Source organism: Podarcis filfolensis, assembly GCF_964270895.1.
Source record: "Podarcis filfolensis genome assembly, chromosome: W".
NCBI lineage: Eukaryota > Metazoa > Chordata > Lepidosauria > Squamata > Lacertidae > Podarcis > Podarcis filfolensis.
The window spans coordinates 2,471,856-2,487,698 of NC_139619.1; the positions used below are offsets into that span (position 1 = coordinate 2,471,856).

At 43.7% G+C, this 15,843-nt stretch overlaps 1 protein-coding gene across 1 annotated transcript in view; it reads right to left on the reverse strand.

Moving 5' to 3' along the window:
- Nucleotides 1-15,843, reverse strand: part of LOC310753752 (putative helicase senataxin) — a gene marked incomplete at its 3' end in the record, with an annotated part of 215,300 nt that overhangs the window by 25,812 nt on the left and 173,645 nt on the right. The window contains exons 13-15 of the mRNA XM_083595096.1: nt 3,200-3,347; nt 2,193-2,294; nt 57-172 (exon numbers count right to left, since the gene is read on the reverse strand). Of these exons, the coding sequence (XP_083451222.1) occupies nt 57-172; nt 2,193-2,294; nt 3,200-3,347 (366 nt within the window). The remainder of the gene's footprint in view (nt 1-56; nt 173-2,192; nt 2,295-3,199; nt 3,348-15,843) is intronic.

Genomic DNA, 15,843 nt, shown 5'->3' on the forward strand with positions numbered 1-15,843 from the left:
AGACTGAGTAGGATATAATAATCCTGGTCAAATTACACATGGCAACTAACAAGTACCTTCTCTTTGCTTTGGCTTTCGTCTATAGCACACTGGCAAGAAAGAGCATCCAGTCGTTGATCTATCTCTTTCTTCCGCTTGTGGATGTCTTGATCTTTCCCAAGGGCTGCTCGGCCTAAGGAATCCAACCAAATGCTTTTAATTTAGAAATTTATATCCCACTTTCAAAATGGAACTTTGGTTGCTTACCATTCTCACACTGAAATTCAATGCTTCTGACATTCATTAAACTGTGGGTTTATACTGTTATATTGTTATATGGTGGGGGGATCCCTAGAAATTAATAAATGGTAAGGTTTTGATTATTTGGGATATGAAGGGAATATACAAGCTGCAGAGGAATTCCTGGGCTAGCCTATGCAAAACGACCTAGCCAAGCTATGGCCATTAAGAAACAATTGTTGTTGTTTAGTCATTTAGTCGTGTCCGACTCTTCGTGACCCCATGGACCAGAGCACGCCAGGCACTCCTGTCTTCCACTGCCTCCCGCAGTTTGGTCAAACTCATGTTCGTAGCTTCAAGAGCACTGTCCAGCCATCTCGTCCTCTGTCATCCCCTTCTCCTTGTGCCCTCCATCTTTCCCAACATCAGGGTCTTTTCCAGGGAGTCTTCTCTTCTCATGCGGTGGCCAAAGTATTGGAGTCTCAACTTCAGGATCTGTCCTTCCAGTGAGCACTCAGGGCTGATTTCCTTAAGAATGGATAGGTTTGATCTTCTTGCAGTCCATGGGACTCTCAAGAGTCTCCTCCAGCACCATAACTCAAAAGCATCAATTCTTCGGCGATCAGCCTTCTTTATGGTCCAGCTCTCACTTCCATACATCACTACTGGGAAAACCAGAGCTTTAACTATACGGACCTTTGTTGGCAAGGTGCTGTCTCTTCCTTTTGAGATGCTGTCTAGGTTTGTCATTGCTTTTCTCCCAAGAAGCAGGCATCTTTTAATTTCGTGACTGCTGTCACCATCTGCAGTGATCATGGAGCCCAAGAAAGTAAAATCTCTCACTGCCTCCATTTCTTCCCCTTCTACCTGCCAGGAGGTAATGGGACCAGTGGCCATGATCTTCTTTTTTTTGATGTTGAGCTTCAGACCATATTTTGCACTCTCCTCTTTCACCCTCATTAAAAGGTTCTTTAATTCCTCCTCACTTTCTGCCATCAAGGTTGTGTCATCTGCATATCTGAGGTTGTTGATATTTCTTCCGGCAATCTTAATTCCGGCTAGGAATTCATCCAGCCCCGCCTTTCGCATGATGAACAATACAGGGCCATTAAGGGCCATTGGCAATGCAAGAGAGCTGTCCTTCCCCACTGTCCTGAGGTGTGAACAGTAACCAGGGATTTAGAAGGCTTCCCTGGGTGACTGTATTTGAGGTAACATGAAAAGAGTGCCTTTAGCAAGGTGTGCTGGGAAGAAGAAAGGGAGGCGGAGAGAGAAAGTTCCATCTTGAGCAGGCAGGCTGGGAGAACAGGGAACAAGCCCTTCTTGAGATGACCATGCTGTAAGATCTGGACTCCCTTTATCTAAACTCAGGTGTAAATATGTGAATAAATCATATTTCTTAAAGCTACACAAGCCTCTGCCGCACCTTGATTCTCAAAGGAACACAGATCCTGGGTGAGCACCTGGAACACCGCCTAGAATTTTGCTACTGCTTAGCAGAGTGGGGGGTGACACCCAATCTTTATAACAATATCCAGTGCCAGTCAGCTCCATTGATTTCAATGGGTCTACTAACATTACAACCCAGAGGTTCCTGTTATACCCCAATTACGAAACTGATTTAAAACTGCTGGGAATGACTTTTAAGAAGACTTTATAGCTGAAGTGATTTCAGTTATATTTTTTGTTTTGTGTGTGATGCTTTATTGTTGAATTATGCTTAGATAAAGCCAGAGTAAAAGCCAGAGTATATATTTGATAAAATAAACATATTTGGCTGCAGACCAGGATAGGATGGGAGGGATAGGATGGTGTTACGGGATTTCATCCCTGGTCACAATCTGGGAAAGGTCTGTCCCAGATAGAACAGAGACTGGGGGCTATGAAGAACCAACTTTTGAACCCCACTGTTAAGCAGACTAATTAGGAGACAGCAAATGGTGTGGGGGAGGAACCCTTTACAAACTACTCACTCATTCTGCGATTGGCCTGGGCATCCAGACTGAATTTCTGTACGTCCTTGCTGATCAATTTTTCTTCCCCCAGCCTCACCAGGTTGATGTCACCACAGTTTCCTGGGTGTGAAACAGACACTTAGAGCCCTGCTGAAGTACAGCTAGCTTTTTTAAACTAGAAAGACATTTGGCAAATAAATACTTTTGATCTGCTTAGCAAATCCTGAAATCTGCATCTTGCACATCCTCAATAAGAGTTAGAATAAGTTCAAAAAATGGCAACCAAAATGACCAAGGGGATACAGCAACTCCCCTACAAGGAAAGGTTGTAACATTTGGGACTTTTTGGTTTAGAGAAAAGGCAAGAGGCAACAAGCCAGATGTTTATAGAATTATGCAAGGCATGGAGAGAGTGGCTACAGAAAAGTTTCTCCCTCTGTCTCATAACACTGGAACTCGTGGGTATCTTAAAATGCTAAATGCTGGAAGTCTTAGGACAGATTTTAAAAATTACTTATTCACACAGTGCACAGTTAACTATGAAACTCGTTCCTCGTCAAGGTTCTTTTGCTGCAGACACCCTTAGGGCAGCTTACAGAAAACAAGACAAAACAACAAAATAAAAATACAACACTAAAACCAGTAAAAATAAGTGCAGCAAAGCTTTTAGTAGGTAAGTGCAGCACTAAAAGGATCCCAAAGAACCTTTAAAAAGTGTAAGGATGTACAAGAAAGGCTTTGCTTGGAGTCTACGGGATAAACAGAGGGCATCAGGGAGATTAGATTGGGGGCCTTCAGCATTCCAAACACATGGTCCACCACCAAGATCCAACCCTGTCCCAAAGGATTTCAGATGGATTCTCTGCAAGGACAAATGCCTTAGGAAAAGCAAAGCACCCACTACCTATACTGGCAGGTGGGGGAGGGTCTAAGTGACTTAAACGCGGAATAATGTCTTATTCTTCAGTTATGACCAAGCCAGCTATGAATTCCACAGATGAGAACTGGCCAAGAACTCATCATACCCAAAGGCTTTTCCTTGTCCTGACATTTTTCCTTGAACTCAACAATCATTATTTTCATGAGGTGATCTAGAGCAGCATTGGACGGAGCACAGACCAGCACACGGTTCCTCTTGATCTTGCTTTCTACAGGATTCTCTTTCCCAGATCTCTGGAGATTTAAAGAAAAAAAAAAGTCATAGGGTTGTAAAATATACCTAGAATATACCCATTGAAACAAATCAACCATATAGTCATGCCCAGACTAGGAGTGCATACGGTAATTGAAGTTGGGTCTTTCAGAGGTCATCTAGTCCAATCCCTGAAAAAATAGCTGGGTAAAAGACCCACTGTAATGGAAAGTCTGGAGCTGGATTGAGTGGCTCCTGCGGACCAATCAGACTGCTGCATTTTGGATCCTATTCAACTCAGTACATAACACCAACTAAGTTTTATTCAAAGTGCACACATTAAAATTATGGGGCCTATGTTACTCATGCACAGTAATTTCAAAGGGTCTATTCCAAGTAGGACTAAAAAGAGCCTGCTGGACTACTCCAATGACCCATCTAGTCCCGCGTCCTGTTCCCATGGGGGCCACCCAGATGCCTGTGGGAAACCAGAGAGCAAAACATGAGCATACGAGCACCTTCCCCTCCTGTGGTTTCAAGAAACTAGTATTCAGAAGGATTACTGCCTCTGACAATGGAAACAGAGCATAGCCTAGCCATCATGGCAAGAAGCCATTGATTGCCCTTCCATGAATTTATCCAATCCTCTTTTAACATCACTGCCTCCTATAGATACACCCCAGATGTGCACTCTGAAATTTATTTTTAAAGGAAAATGACATGAAAAAAGGAGTCCTTAACCATTTAGAGTTGTCACTTTCCCCCCTCCTCTTGCATCTTTTGTGTCCTTGTGTGACCCAATACATAACAATTTAGAAGGCTTAGTATTCTCCAGCATTTTACAGTGCTACCTCTAGTTACGTACTTAATTTGTTCCGGAGGTCCTTTCTTAATCTGAAGCACCACTTTAGCTAATGGGGCCTCCTGCTGCCGTTGCGCTGCCGGAGCACAATTTCTGTTCTTATCCTCAAGCAAAGTTCTTAACCTGAAGCACTATTTCTGGGTTAGCGGAGTCTGTAACCTGAAGCGTATGTAACCTGAAGCGTATGTAATGCAAACCACTGCATTTCTGTCCAAAGAAAAACAATGCCTGCATATTTTCTGGTTTTTTTATTTAACATGTTTTATATACTGCTTAATTAAAAATATATACATAGAGTGAAATAAAATATTCATACAAAATAGCAAAAAAATCAGACTTTAAAAATAGTAAAATAATAAAGCAATAAAAGAAAGAGATAAAAATCAACATTTTTTTTAAAAGAACAAATGTACATAATAAAATTGTACAGCTGGGTAGGCTTGCCTAAATGGAAATGTTTTGAGTACGTCTAAAATGGTACAAGGAAGGGCGACAGATCTGCGAGACTGATGATGGAAAGAGTGCTTTTATTTATGAAAGTGATGATATATGGAAACCATCTCGACATGATGATTGGACGAACGGAAAATTCACACAGGATTATAACTGGTGTTTACCTGCTTAAGGAGATTATCAGAAGAGATCATAAAGAAAAAAAGAAAAATATACGAACAAGATGAGATGTGAGAACAGCAAGATAGGACTGGATAGAATTATGAACATTATTTGGACAGATTTGTGGATATTAACGCAGCAGCAAGAAGATGATTGGAATCCCCTTCGGAACTTGAAATATGGGTCCCCCCAACAAAAAATTTAAAATTCGGCTTTGTAATTCGGAATTTATGTGATGTGATTTGATTTGATTTGATTGGTCGGTTAATAAAAATTATTTAATAAAAAAATAAAAATAAATAAAATGGTACAAGGAAGGCACCTGCTTAATTTCAGTGGGCAGGGGATTCCAGAGAGTAGGTGCCGCGTCCTGGAAGAATTGGTTCCTTGCAAGTACCAAATGGACAAGAACAGGCCCAATTAAAAGAGAAGAAAGTGTTGGGATGTGAATAGATGCTAGCAGAGGATATATTTATTAGATATTGTCCTTTCCTAGCATCTATTCACATCCCAACAAATGGGGTCCAAGGGATGTGGGTTGCGCTGTGGTCTAAACCACTGAGCCTCTGAGCTCCCATTGCTTTGTCCAAGCTCCTGCCAACCCAGCAGTTTGAAAGTGCACCAGCGTGAGTAGATAAGTAGATAACACTGCAGCAGGAAGGTAAATTGTGTTTCCGTGCGCTCTGGCACTTATCACGGTGTCCCGTTGCGCCAGAAGTGGTTAGTCATGCTGGCCGCATGACCCGGAAAGCTGTCTGTGAACAAACACCGGCTCCCTCAGGCTGAAGCGAGATGAGCGCCACACCCCATAGTCGCCTTTGACTGGACTTAACTGTCCAGGGGTCCTTTACCTTTTTACCTTTAATGGGGTCCAGATTAGATTATTTCAACCCTATCTAAAATAAAAAAACAGCACCAGTCTAAAACCAGTATATAATAGAGGAGCATTCATTCATTAATTTATTGAACACTGTTTATATGGAAACATAGGAAGCGTCCTTAAATATTGTGTACACTGACTGGCATCAGCAAGGATGCCTCCAGCAGGGCAACACCAAAGGGTGTGGGCCAATGAGGGTGTGGGCCAACCCCCTTTTGCAAAAATAATGGTGTTAGTGGGGATGGGATTTTAACTTGGGTGCGTGTTGCTTATTTGAGGGGTAGGGTTGTTTTTAGTTGTTCTTAAATGTTATGTGTTACATGTTAATTTGTATTTTGTTTTTGTATTTTTTGGTTTTATAAGACTATTTTACAGCCTTTTAAATGTGTTTGTGGGAGGGGGCGTATTGTTTTGTTTTTATTTTAACTATTTACCTTGCATTTTCATCCTGTGAACAGCCCTGAGATATTGTGAGGAAGGACGGTATATAAATCAAATCATCATCATCATCATCATCATCATCAGAAGGTCTCCAGGGTTTTAAGCGGGAATCCTTTCCTAGCTCTATCTGAATATGCCAGGGATTGAACACGGGACCCTTTCTGCATGCAGATCAGATGAAAAGTTGTTTGGCAGGAAACCATTTGTTAAACAGTTGAGAATTTTTGGTTCTGACATGTGGGTTCACACACCTCAGAGCACCAAGCTGAGCAAACGTGGTATGCATGGAATATTTGTGGGATACGAAAAAGGTGCTTACAGAGTATTAATGTCTGACACGAAGACAGTGAGATTCACTAGGAGTGTTGAATATAATGCAAAGTGGGGAGAAAATGTAGGAATTTTCCAATGTTATCCTGATACTAATAATGATGAGAAATCTGATGATGACACAGGTTCAGACACCAGTTCAGTGAGAGGTGGTAGTGCTGCTGATGACAATGATGACACGGCAGACTACAAGAGTGCAAAGGCCTCACTCAGACCATCCGAAGAGTCTGACACTGATTGGGGTCTGGAGCCACAGTTTAGTATTGGCCGCGATTCTCCTAAAAAAGAGGAGATTAGTCCTGAAGACTTGTGCATAATTCGCAGATCTGAAAGAGCCACAAAGGGCAGACCACCTAAAAGATTTGTTGATGAGTTTGAAAAGACAGCTACAACTGTTATAAATAACTCAGGGAAGATTCAAAAGCCTTCAAGCTTCCAAGAGGTCAATGAGTTAACCTCGAAGGATGCTGAACCATGGTTAAATGCCATGCAGGCTGAGCTAAATTCCTTAGAGAGAAACAAAACATGGGAACTAGTTCCAATGGTACCAGGAATGAAGCTAATTGATAGCAAATGGGTCTTTAAGGCCAAGACAGACCAGAGTGGCAAGGTAGTGAGACATAAGGCCAGGTTGGTTGCAAGAGGATTTTCGCAGGTACTAGGTCAAGGTGTCACGAGACCTACTCTCCCACCATGAAGTATGAGAGCATTAGGCTTATGCTCAAAATTGCTGCAAAGGAGAAACTAAATGTTTCTCATCATGATGTCAACACTGCATTTCTGTACGGGGACCTGGGTGAACAGATTTATATGCATTCACCTGACGGAATATAGGTAAAGAAAGGATTGATTTGTGTTCTAAAAAAATCCTTGTATGGTCTGAAACAAAGTGCCCGGTGTTGGAATACTTAATTAACAGAGATGTTGTTTTCTCTAGACTTTCATCAAGGCAAAGCAGATCCATGTTTGTTTATCAAAACAAACTGTATTGTGTATGCTTTGTTGATGATCTTTTCTTTTGGAAAGATCAGGCTTTGTACAAAATAACCCTAGCTCAACTGAAGGAGCATTTTGATATGAAAGATCTTGGCAATGTAACAAACTATCTTTCTCTGGAGGTAGAAAGAAACCAGGGAGGTGATATCTTGGTACACCAATCACAGAAAATTGCTAATGTATTGACCAAACTGAATTTGGTTGACGCAAACCTTGTAGATACACCAACGGTGACAGGCTGTTAGATGACACTGACAAAGCATTTTCTGATGTTGCTCTGTACAGATGTATTCTAGGCAAGCTAAATTTTATTGCCCGGTGTTCGAGGCCTGATATAGCTGTCAGCACTAATTTGCTGAGCAGACACACTAACAATCCTACGATTAAAGACTGGAAGCCTCTGAAACGCATAGCACGCTATCTAAAGAGGTCTATGCACTACAGACTAAAATTTACCAACCAAAAATCTGGAGGTCTTGAGATTTTTGCAGATGCAAGTTTCAGAGGTGACATCACAGACAGCAAGAGCACTTCTGGAGTGTGCTACATGTATAACCAATGTATTTTCGATTGGTCATGTAAAAAGCAGACAACAGTAAGCCTAAATTCTTACAAGGTTGAATTGAATGCACTGTCATATGCACTTCTAGATTGTGAATGGTTATTACAGCTGTTTAAAGACCTAAGAGTGAATGTGAAATGTCCTATTTAAATGTATCAGGACAATAGAGCATGTTTGTCTTTACTCGCTACAGAGGGATGTAAGCAAAGAACACTTACAATTAAGATTACAACGTGCAAGGGAGTGTATTCAGAAAGGACTTATTCAAGTGTCCTACATGCTGGGAAATGAAATTCCAGCCGATCTGTTATCAAAAGTTGTTAACAGGGAACAACTTCAGATTTATATACAGCGGTTGCAGTTAGGCTGAAACACTGCAGCTACGGGTTACTTGAAATGGGGGAGGATGTTAGGATTTCACCCCTCCCTATGCTGCAGTTATAGGATTGTTGGATCACGTGTCTGTATGTAATGCATTTCAGCTGCTGATTGTTACAGCTATATAAGCAGAAAGGGAGATACACTGTTTGCTCCCTTCCTCCCACTGTTCTCTCACAGTGATGTTTTGTTTCAGCATTCTCTCCAAGGAAGAGAAAGAGGAACCATGTTTATTTTGTAGTGTTTGTACTGTTATGTTTGATTTCGTTACAATAAATAAGGATTAGATGTTACACCTCAAGGCTAACGTGTCTATTTTGGACTCTGCTGGTCGTGTGCTCATGTCCCAGGAGGGTATGGGTCGCATCAGCGTGACGGGAGACTGAAGTGATAAATCCTGGGCGACACTGCATTGGGGGAAGGCACAAGGCCTTGGCGTTATCTCCCAACAAATGTAACTATTTTCCAAACTTATCCCATTGATGATGGCTCAGATGGGGAATCTGATAATGACAGTGACAGTGGGAGCACAGGTAGAAGTTCCACTGATGCAGCAGATTACCAGAGTGCAATTACATCGCTCAGACCATCAGAACAGTCTGATCGAGAATTGGAGGAACCACTGTTCACTATGAGTCACTATTCTCTCAAAGAAGAGAAGCCCTATAAAGAAGACCTGTGCCTGATGCGCAGATCTGAAAGAGCTATGGGGGGAAAGCCCACTACGTATGCTTGTGAGTTTGCTAACACAGCTGTTGCAAATATAGCTGTGGCTAGTAGCTCAGGACAGGTTTCAGAGCCTGAGGTCTTGCAAGGGGTACAGGGTTTGTCCTCAAAGGATGCGAAACCACACTCAAAGGCTGCAAGGTTCAACACTGTTTCTTCAGACAGGAACAGAGCTAAGGCTCTAGTCCCATGGAAGGAAGGTAACCAGAAGTGCAAAATGGTCAGGCACGAGGCCAGTCCAGCTGCAGGGAGTTCCAAACGTGGAACGGGTACTACAGGGGTATATTATGTGTATGACAACAGTATGTTCACTTCACTTACTGCTGTGTTAGCCTATGCAGCATTGGTTATCTGAAATGGGGGAGAGTGTTAACATTTCACTCCACCGACGCTGCATTTGAGTTTGTTGTAAATCACATGCCTGTCTGAGAAGACTGTGGGAACGGAAGACAGCCTTATCTCTCTTTCATTGTATGTACTTTGGACTGTACTTTCACTTCTTCTGTTCTCTCGGCGCTGGAGAGAACGGACGCCATTATGCTGTAGTCTGTGTTAGGATTCTTACTCCATGTTTGAAGTCTTGGGATTGTTGTCTATCACATGACGGTGTGTTTTCATCCCACAGTGTGGGAAGTGACGGAGACAGGATGTTTATGTTACTGTGTTCCGCGAAGTGGGACTATTGTCTTTTGTTCTTTTTCTCTTTGCCGTCTGATGAGAAAGAGGAAGCAGCTAAGTCAGAATGCTCCAAGTGTATTATATGTAAATAAAAGTAGATTAGCCAAAATGCTGTGCTGCTGAATTCTGTTACGCAAACTGCAAATACTCTGCAGGATCCCTAAGTGTGCTGATGCTTCTTGGTATCAGTCGCTGTGATGTTCCGTCTGAAGAAAGCTTTTGAAGCTCCCGAACGACCGACCAGGAGGGAGAGAAAATGCCAGTCGGGCATGTGTCTCTGCCAGGGTCCTACACGCGAGTAGGATGATCCTAACATGGTCATGGGCCCAGGGATCGGGGCCACAGACCCAGTGCCAGCATAGGAAGGACTGGGGGCTTTTTTTGTCCCAGTTGGAGTCTCCTGGAACTGGCAGAGTGAAGGCAGAAGGAGACAGTCTGTGAGTATAGCAAATGCCTAAAAGTGAAAGTAAAGACAGGCTGGACTGTTTTTGTGCCCGTGCACAGAAGAAGGCGAGAGGCCTTTGAAGTTCTTGCCAGGCACTAATTACAGCTGGCAGAAGCAGAAGTAGGCTTGATTTATAGTGGCCGTCTGATAAGGACTGTAAAAAGGTAGTTTCAGCTTGAACTAAGCTGTGGAATAGACCTTTCTAGAAGGGGCAAAAATCCCACTCCCTAAGTTATGTAGAGGAAATGGGAAAAGCTGCTTTTCGACAGAGAGAGAAAAGCTGCTTGGTGCTGCAAGCCTTTGCCAAGAATGTAGCCCTGATTTATGTGCTACAAAGGGAGGACATTTCCCAATGCTTCTGAATCATTCCCTGAGCAGAGAATGGGTAGCAGCAGAAAGTGAAAGCTGGAGGAGTGCTGCGGCAAGACTTGTGAAGCTATGGGGGAGTAAGTCCCCCGATGAAGCTGCATAATAGCAGACAAGGCAAAAAGCCTGGGAAGAATGGGGGGGGGCGGGTGGGTTGTTTTGTTCCCGGAACTGAAAAGGCAGTTTGAGACAAAGGCTGTGTCTTATGCCAGACAGTGTGTATGTTCAGCAGGAATTAGAATCATAGAATCATAGAGTTGGAAGAGACCACAAGGGCCATCGAGTCCAACCCCCTGCCAAGCAGGAAACACCATCAGAGCACTCCTGACATATGGTTGTCAAGCCTCTGCTTAAAGACCTCCAAAGAAGGAGACTCCACCACACTCCTTGGCAGCAGATTCCACTGTCGAACAGCTCTTACTGTCAGGAAGTTCTTCCTAATGTTTAGGTGGAATCTTCTTTCTTGTAGTTTGGATCCATTGCTCCGTGTCCGCTTCTCTGCAGCAGCAGAAAACAACCTTTCTCCCTCCTCTATGTGACATCCTTTTATATATTTGAACATGGCTATCATATCACCCCTTAGCCTCCTCTTCTCCAAGCTAAACATGCCCAGCTCCCTTAGCCGTTCCTCATAAGGCATCGTTTCCAGGCCTTTGACCATTTTGGTTGCCCTCCTCTGGACACGTTCCAGTTTGTCAGTGTCCTTCTTGAACTGTGGTGCCCAGAACTGGACACAGTACTCCAGGTGAGGTCTGACCAGAGCAGAATACAGTGGCACTATTACTTCCCTTGATCTAGATGCTATACTCCTATTGATGCAGCCCAGAATTGCATTGGCTTTTTTAGCTGCCGCGTCACACTGTTGGCTCATGTCAAGTTTGTGGTCAACCAAGACTCCTAGATCCTTTTCACATGTACTGCTCTCAAGCCAGGTGTCACCCATTTTGTATCCACAAATCCACTGAGTGGTAGCATAGTCAAGACCGCATTTTACCAGCTTCTTTACAAGAATATCATGGGGCACCTTGTCAAATGCCTTGCTGAAATCAAGGTAGGCTACATCCACTGCGTTCCCTTCATCTACCAGGCTTGGAATTCTGTCAAAAAACGAGATCAGGTTAGTCTGACATGACTTATTTTTCAGAAATCCATGCTGACTATTGGTGATCATAGCATTCCTTTCTAGGTGCTCACAGACTGTTTGCTTAATGATCTGCTCCAGAATCTGCTCCAGAATCTTCCCTGGTATTGATGTCAGACTGACTGGGCGGTAATTATTTGGGTCCTCTCTTTTCCCCTTTTTGAAAATAGGGACAACATTTGCCCTCCTCCAGTCTGCCGGGACTTCGCCTGTTCTCCAGGAATTCTCAAAGATGACTGCCAGTGGTTCTGAGATCACATCTGCCAGTTCTTTTAATACTCTTGGATGCAGTTCATCTGGCCCTGGAGACTTGAATACATCTAAACTAGCCAAGTATTCTTGTACTATCTCCTTAGTTATTCTGGGCTGTGTTTCCTCTGCTGAATCATTTGCTCCAAATTCTTCAGGTCGGGCATTGTTTTCTTTATCGGAGAAGACTGAGGCAAAGAAGGCATTGAGGAGTTCAGCCCTTTCTGTGTCCCCTGTTTGCATTTCACCATCTTCTCCTCTGAGTGACCCCACTGTTTCTTTGTTCTTCCTGAGTTCATTCTGTGCTTTAGCTTTTCTGACTTTGTGTCTACATGTGCTGGCTATTTGTTTGAATTCCTCTTTGGTGGTTTCCCCCCTTTTCCATTTTTTGTACACATCCTTTTTTAATCTTAACTCAGTTAAAAGTTCTTTAGATAGCCACCCTGGCTTCTTTAGGCACCTTCCATGTTTCCGTCTCATTGGTATTGCCTGAAGTTGTGCTTTTACTATCTCCCTCTTAACAAACTCCCAGCCATCATGAACTCTCTTTCCTTTTAGTATTACTGTCCATGGGATCTCATCCAGCACTTCCCTAAGTTTTATGAAGTCGGCTTTCTTAAAGTCAAGAAATTGAGTCCTAGTATGCTTGGCTGCTCCTTTCCGCTGTATAGTAAACTTCAGAAGAGCATGATCACTCGCGCCTAATGATCCTTCCACTTCTACCCCACTAACCAGGTCATCAACATTGGTTAGGACCAGATCTAAAATGGCTGTTCCTCTTGTTGCTTCTCCCACTTTCTGGACAATGAAGTTGTCTGCAAGGCCAGTGAGGAATCTGTTTGACCTTATGCTCTTGGCTGAGTTTGACATCCAGCAAATATCCGGGTAATTGAAGTCCCCCATTACTACTATCTCCCTTCCTTTTGCATGCTTGGCCATCTGTTCCAGGAAGGCATCATCTATGTCCTCCGTTTGGCTTGGGGATCTATAGTAAACTCCCACAATGAGGTCACTGTTCTTCTTCTCTCCCTTAATTTTGACCCAAATGCTCTCACTTTGGCTTTGAGGTTCTAAATCTTGGATCTCTTCACAGGTATACACATCCCTGACATATAACACCACTCCTCCTCCTTTCTTGTCTGGTCTGTTTCTCTGAAATAGATTGTATCCCTCCATTATTACATTCCAATTGTGGGACTTATCCCACCAGGTTTCAGTGATGCCTATTATGTCATATTTAGTTTGCTGTACCAAGAGCTCAAGCTCATCTTGTTTCTTTCCCATGCTTTGCGCATTAGTGTACAGACATTGAAGTCCATTAATCATTCCCCCGTGTCTCTTATTTAAGGATTTTTTCCTCCCACCACTAGGTCTGCGTGCTGTTTGCTCCATTCGGTCTATGACATTTGGATGATCATCTTCATCAATTGATAGACTCCTACCTTCAGGAGCACTGTCTCCCTCCCCCACATTAGTCAGTTTAAAGCCCTCCTGATGAGGTTTCTGAGATTTTTGGCAAAAACATTCCTCCCAACCGTTGTGAGGTGCAGCCCATCGCTTGCCAGAAGCTGCGTCACACGATGGACACTTCAAGATGGCGGGGGCTGCTAAACGGGATGCCAGAGAGGTTCGGAGGGCTAGATTTGCTGTCTCCGACGCCCACACGCAGTGGGAGGCAATTGCTGAGCGGACTGCCAGAAGTAATACCCCAGGGAAAGCTGATACAGTATCCCAGAGAGGGTTGTGTTCCTGACACTGAAAGCTTCACAGAAGAGAGGCTTTTGAAGGAAGAATGCACAAGGGGGGTGCTTCCTGTTCCTGTTAAGGGCGAGAAATCTCCAAAGCAGGAGTAGCAAGGGGAGTTGACTGCCATGTCATCCCAATCTTCATTGCTGAAGATGGCACTGCTGTGTTTGAAGCAGTGGAAAGTTTTTCCTGTGAGAAGTTTGGACAGAGTTCAAAAGTCAGGAACATTTGCAGCGTTTCCGACAGGTGACATGAAGCAAGGCCAGAGATGCAAAGATGCAGCGCAGATATGGTGACTAGCTGTTCCAGTACAGAGATGCAAGAATCTTTTGTGCTAGATTCTGAGGCGAAGAAACACCTTTGTGGAAGATGGAACTGGTTCACCGCGTGTACACCACAGAAGGGTCTGATCCACCAGTCGGGTGGAGACTTCTTGGAGGTACATAGCACCGGGATCGTGGAACCGAAAAGCTGTAAAGTTGTGGTGTCTAATGTGTTTTTCATTCCAGGTTGAGAAGCCCAGCTGATGCAGCCTGGATGTTCTGTTTATGTCAACAAACAGCGTGCAACCATCCAGAAGAACGAAAGCGACATTATAAATGGCTTGTTCTTACTATGTTGTGATGTTAACATGGGGGATGGTGGAAAAGTTGGAAAGACAAGTGATGCTATGTCTGATAACCATCTTTTTCATGCAGGATGTGTGCATGGGTCTTCCAGATTGCTGGTGTCTGGCACAAAGATGGTCAGGTGTACCAAATGTGCTCAGGACAAAGCAAAGGAAGGAGGCGATATGGGTATCTTACAAAGGCACCCTATTGGTAATGGAGATTCTGATGTATGGATTCAGAGGCAACAGAGTGACACGCTCAGCAAATATAGTTTGCAAGGCCTTTCCCTGGATTCAGACAAAAGTTCTGCTAGGGACTGCGACAAGGTAAACCCAAGATGTGCAAAGGGACCAACAGATGGGTCTGACATGTGGGTGCAGACGTCACAAGGCAGGAAGCATAGATTCTTCCTCGGGTATGGTGGCTTGTACAAAGTACTGAGACCTCATGCCAAGATGATTTTACTCACTAGGGATGTTGAGTGCAGTGAAAAATGGGGAGGAAATGTGTGTGTTTTCCAAGGCAACCCCATTGCTTCAGACTCAGATACTGAGTCTACTGCTGATGCTGAAAGTGAGGCGAGTTCCACTGATACAGTGAAAGACATGCGCCTGGTGTACAGATCTGAGAAAGCTACCACCAGGTATGCTCAGGAGTTTGCTAACACAGCTATTGCAGTTTTAGCTGTGGCTAGTGGCTCGACACAGGTCTTGGAATCCAAAGTCTTGAAAGGGATACAGGGTTTGTCCTCAAAGGACGGGAAACCACACCCAAAGGCTGTAAGGGTAGACACTGTTTCCTTGGAGAAGAAAGCTGAACCATGTCCAAAGGCCATGTGTGCCAACACCGATTCCTCAGAGAGGAGAGGAACGAGGCTAGGGTTCGAGTCCCAACAAAGCCAGGTGTGAAACTTCTTGATAGTCAGGAGAACTATGACGCCAAGACTAGTCAGAAGTGCAAGATGGTAAGGCCCAAGGCCAATCCAGTTGCATGTAGTTCCAAGGGTGGAACGGATGGTACAGGGGTATACTGTGTGTATGACATCTGTATGGTTGTTGCAGTTACACTGATGACTACAACACTGCTCATGCATCGGGGGAGGATGTTAGGATTCTTGCTCCGTGTCTGCAGTCATGGGATTGTTGTTTATCACATGATGGTGTATGTTTTCATTCCACAGTATGGGAAGTGACGGAGACAGGATGTTTATGTTACTGTGTTCCGTGAAGTGGGACTATTGGTTTTTGTTCTTTTTCTTTTTGCTGTCTGATAAGAAAGAGGAAATATTATACGTAAATAAAAGTAGATTAGCCAAAATGCTGTGCTACTGAGTTCTGTTACGCAAACTGCAAATACTCTGTAGGATCCCTAAGTGTGCTGATGCTTCTTGGTATCAGCCACTGTGATGTTTGGGCTGAAGAAAGCTTTTGAAGCTCCCGAACGACTGACCAGGAGGGAGAGAACATGCCAGTCAGGCATGTGTCTCTGCCAGTGTCCTACACGTGAGTAGG